Raw genomic sequence first — 4883 nt, 5'->3', positions numbered from 1 at the left:
AAATCTCAAATCTTCTTCAAACCCTCTTGACTGAATCTTGATCAAACTGTGGCTTCATTAATTAACTCAAGAATCTTGGCTTTAATCCACACAGATCTCCCATGAGATCTTGCTTTCAATATTGTTAATTTTCAGTAAGGTATATATATACACATTTTTCTTTGATTCTGTCTTGAATGTAGTAGGTACAATATGGTTTGATTCGATGATGAACATTTATTATGTGATTCTAGGGTGGGTTTTCTTGATTCTATAAAGTTTTGATTTTATTTTAGTGTTTTCAATTTGTTAGGTGAAGCTTAGTGTGCTGAAAATTAGGGTTTTGATTTTTTGATTTTTTTATTTTTTTTTGTTTTGAAGTTTAGTGTCTTTAGTAAGCACTCAGATCTGAAGCCTGCTACTTAACTTTTTAAATGTAATTTTTTTTACTACTTTGTAGTTTGTTTATTATGTTTATGACACTAGCTTCATGAATCACTAGGATCTGTGTGTAAATTCTGTCTGCTATTAACAAGTTCAGTAATGTAAGCATTATTATTAGCCATTATTAAAACTTTTGATTGTTAAAATTTCGATATATTTTTTTCCAATAAAGACATAATCAAGATGATCTGTTAATAATAAGTTCAGTAATGTAAGTCTTATTATTAGCTATTATGAAAACTTTAGATTGCTAAAAATTCTAATCTTTTTTCAAGTTATGATATGATCTGCTATTAATAAGTTCAGTAATGTAAGCCTTATTATTAGGCATTACATTTGCTGTTCTACAAACTTTAGATTGTATAAAATTCTTATCTCTTTTCAAGTTAGGACATGATTAAGATGATCTGTTATAAATAAGTTCAGTAATATGAGTCTTATTATTAGTTATTATGAATACTTATTGTTGAAAGTTTGATCTTTTTCAGTTAGGATATAATCAAGATGATGCACAGACCTCCACCTGATGATTTCTCCCTCAAGGAGACAAAACCGCACCTCGGTGGCGGGAAAATCACTGGGGATAAGGTCACGAGCATGTATGACCTCGTTGAGCAAATGCAGTACTTATATGTTCGTGTGGTGAAAGCGCGAGACTTACCCGCAAAGGATGTTACGGGTAGTTGTGACCCGTATGCTGAGGTTCGGTTGGGAAATTACAAGGGTACAACGCGTCATTTTGAGAAAAAGTCTAATCCGGAGTGGAACCAAGTGTTTGCTTTTTCTCGAGATCGGATCCAGTCAACTATGCTTGAGGTCATTGTGAAAGATAAAGATTTTATAAAAGATGATTTCATGGGTTGGGTGTTGTTTGATCTAACTGAGGTTCCAAAACGGGTCCCACCAGACAGCCCGTTAGCTCCCCAATGGTATCGGTTGGAAGATCGTAAAGGGGTCAAGCAGAAAGGAGAGATAATGTTGGCGGTTTGGTGGGGTACACAAGCAGATGAAGCGTTTCCTGAGGCTTGGCATTCAGATGCTGCAACGGTTGGTGGGTCCGACGCGCTCGCTAATATCCGGTCAAAAGTGTATCTTTCGCCTAAACTCTGGTATCTTAGGGTTAATGTGATTGAAGCACAGGATTTGATACCGAGTGACCGAACTCGGTTTCCTGAAGTTTATGTAAAAGCGAGTCTTGGAAATTTTCAGACGTTAAGGACTCGGATTTCTATGAACAAGTCTATAAACCCAATGTGGAATGAAGACTTGATGTTTGTAGCTGCAGAGCCGTTTGAAGAACACTTAATTTTGAGTGTTGAAGATCGGGTCGCGCCTAATAAAGACGAGACTCTTGGAATGTGTGTGATCCCGTTACAGTATGTGGATAGGCGGTTGGATCATAAAGCGATTAACACTCGGTGGTTTAATCTTGAAAAGCATATTATGATTGATGGTGAAAAGAAGAAGGAAGTTAAGTTTGCTAGTAGGATTCATACGAGGATATGTTTAGAAGGCGGTTATCATGTTCTTGATGAGTCAACTCACTACAGTAGTGATCTTAGACCAACTGCTAAACAGTTATGGAAGAATAGTATTGGTGTTCTTGAAGTTGGAATCTTGAGTGCTCACGGGTTGACCCCAATGAAGTCAAAAGACGGGCGCGCAACAACTGATGCATATTGTGTGGCTAAGTATGGTACAAAGTGGGTCCGTACAAGAACAATAGTTGACAGTTTTACTCCAAAATGGAACGAGCAGTATACGTGGGAGGTTTTCGATCCGTGCACGGTTATAACGATTGGTGTATTTGATAACTGTCATTTGCAAGGTGGAGATAAAGGTAACGGGGCACGCGATTCGAGAATCGGTAAGGTTAGGATTCGTCTTTCGACTCTCGAAACTGATCGCGTGTATACTCATTCGTACCCGCTTCTGGTTTTACATCCGACCGGGGTGAAAAAGATGGGCGAGATTCATTTAGCCGTGCGGTTTACATGCTCGTCTTTGTTAAACATGATGCATATGTACTCACAACCGTTATTGCCCAAAATGCACTATATTCATCCATTAACCGTCACCCAGCTTGACAGCTTGAGACACCAAGCCACTCAGATTGTGTCAATGCGGCTGAGCCGAGCCGAGCCTCCTTTAAGAAAAGAGATAGTTGAGTACATGCTTGATGTGGGGTCACATATGTGGAGTATGAGAAGAAGTAAGGCCAACTTCTTTAGAATCATGGGCGTTTTCGGTGGTTTGATTGCGGTTGGAAAGTGGTTTGATCAGATATGTAATTGGAAGAATCCGATCACTACTGTTTTGATTCACATTCTGTTTCTGATACTCGTTTTGTATCCCGAGCTAATACTGCCCACGATCTTTCTCTATCTGTTTTTGATTGGAGTTTGGTATTACCGATGGAGGCCAAAGAACCCTCCTCATATGGACACACGCCTCTCATGTGCGGATAACGCTCACCCTGATGAACTTGATGAAGAATTCGACACCTTTCCGACTTCTCGCCCTCCTGATGTCGTCAGGATGAGGTATGACCGGTTGAGGAGTATTTCTGGTAGGATTCAAACCGTGGTTGGTGATTTGGCGACACAAGGTGAAAGGCTTCAGTCTTTGCTGAGCTGGAGGGACCCACGGGCGACCGCACTGTTTGTTATCTTCTGTTTGATTGCTGCTATTGTTTTGTATGTCACACCTTTCCAAGTCGTGGCTCTGTTGACGGGTTTTTATGTGCTGAGACACCCGAGGTTTCGCCACAAGCTGCCTTCTGTCCCGCTCAACTTCTTTAGGCGATTGCCTGCGAGGACTGACTGCATGCTTTGAGACAAATTCTGGTAAGATGGATACAATTTTCTTGGAATAGTATTTTGTACATCTTGTGGCTCGCAACTTGAAACTTGAATGTGTGATCTTTTGGTTTGTAGTTAGGTTATGATATTTTGATTTGAATCTTATCAATATTTGTTATTACTTATTAGTAGTAATGGTTTCTTGTTAATGAATTATGAATCTACTCTTGAATTAGTGGAGGATTCCAGTTTCTGTTTGTTGATGAATGTAAGTTATTTGATATATCTATTTCAGTCCAATGTTAATGTGACAATGAGAGTGGTATCTTTAAAAAAGTAATGAGACAAAATGACACATAATATTTTCTGTTAAATAGAAGTTGACTTTTGTTTTAGTTTCAGTAGTGAAATGATGAAAGTTGGAAGCAGACAAAATATACAAGACTCCTGGAATTATAAAGTTTCTGCACCCATGTGCAAATGAACATGTTTAAATTCTGAAAGGGTATGTGAGAGTACATTGGTCTGGGGACTCTTTGCCCACATGCATTTTTTTTATTAATTTATCATGTTTTACATAGACTGAATTTGATTCTGATTATTTTGTTTCAGAGTAGTTGCAACAAAACCTTGTTTAGTAGTCTTGCATCATGCAATGTCACAGCCATGTTTTATCTTAAAAACGCCAATCAATCTCACTACATCTAGACGTGTGAAACTATATCTATGACTTTAAGCACAATAATCATATAACCTTGGTTTTAAAGAGCGGCTTTAGGTCCCGAAAGCGGAGGCATAACTTCGCTATGCTAAGCGTTGCTCTATGTAGTGATAATTGATTATAATTATTTAGCGTCGTCCGCTAGTTGTCAACTTTATTAACCATCTATAGCCATTATCTAGTTTCACATGGTCACTCTCAAAACACAATGTCTTTCATGTTGATGTGTATTTTATTTATGGCAAATAGTTTCTGTAAGTGGTTATGATGTCTTGTATTATTTTATTTCAAATAGTAAGACAATGTTGTGTTAGATGCAATGGTAATGTGAGAATCTTGGCCCACATGGCCTGTTTTCATTCCAATATGGAGGTGGTTTGGTACTTTGGTCAATCAAGGACGACTACACATCTTCTGCACTTCAAATATGTACAATAAAAAATTTTCATGCATAGTAATATAACATTAATTGCCTGTTATTGCAACTGTTAAAAGGATATTCACCCGCGCCACTGACCTGGCTCTCTTTGGCCATAAGAACACCCAGGGCCGGCCCAACTATTTTGGTGGCTCTGAGTGAACAAAAATTCAAGGCTTTTTAAAAACTATTTAGATTTGTACTTTTCAATTTCTTTTTTCCTATTTAGCTTCTCATTATAACATAACCTTACAATATTTGATTTTTTTTTTCCTTAAAAAGGGCAACCAACACGATATGAAAATAACTTGATTGGATGTATTGAAAAACATAGTTAACAACGGGTGCTGCTAAACGTACCCACATTTACACCATTTTTATTAAATATACCCCCCTAAACTTGTTACATCAATTACTATTAGCTCTTAACATTATTTATATACATATTGGCCTCTACAACATTTTTTTCACTTGATAATCTCCACTACATATATCAAATTAAAAACTATTAAGTATTACT

General features: G+C 37.5%; 1 protein-coding gene across 1 annotated transcript; it reads left to right on the top strand.

Annotated features, from left to right (window-relative positions):
- Positions 1 to 3377, top strand: LOC143587455 (FT-interacting protein 3-like). Its single transcript, XM_077068743.1, has 2 exons — positions 1 to 139; positions 912 to 3377. Exon 2 carries the CDS (start codon positions 928 to 930, stop codon positions 3256 to 3258), a length of 2331 nt encoding a protein of 776 aa, XP_076924858.1. The 5' UTR covers positions 1 to 139; positions 912 to 927; the 3' UTR covers positions 3259 to 3377.
- The last annotated feature ends 1506 nt before the right edge of the window (positions 3378 to 4883 follow it).

The sequence above is a fragment of the Bidens hawaiensis genome, unplaced genomic scaffold, assembly GCF_021521415.1.
Source record: "Bidens hawaiensis isolate Kalapana, Puna unplaced genomic scaffold, B.hawaiensis_p1.1 tig00035521_1, whole genome shotgun sequence".
Lineage (NCBI taxonomy): Eukaryota > Viridiplantae > Streptophyta > Magnoliopsida > Asterales > Asteraceae > Bidens > Bidens hawaiensis.
Note: the sequence above shows the minus strand (reverse complement) of the source record. Positions and strands in the feature narration are given on the sequence as shown.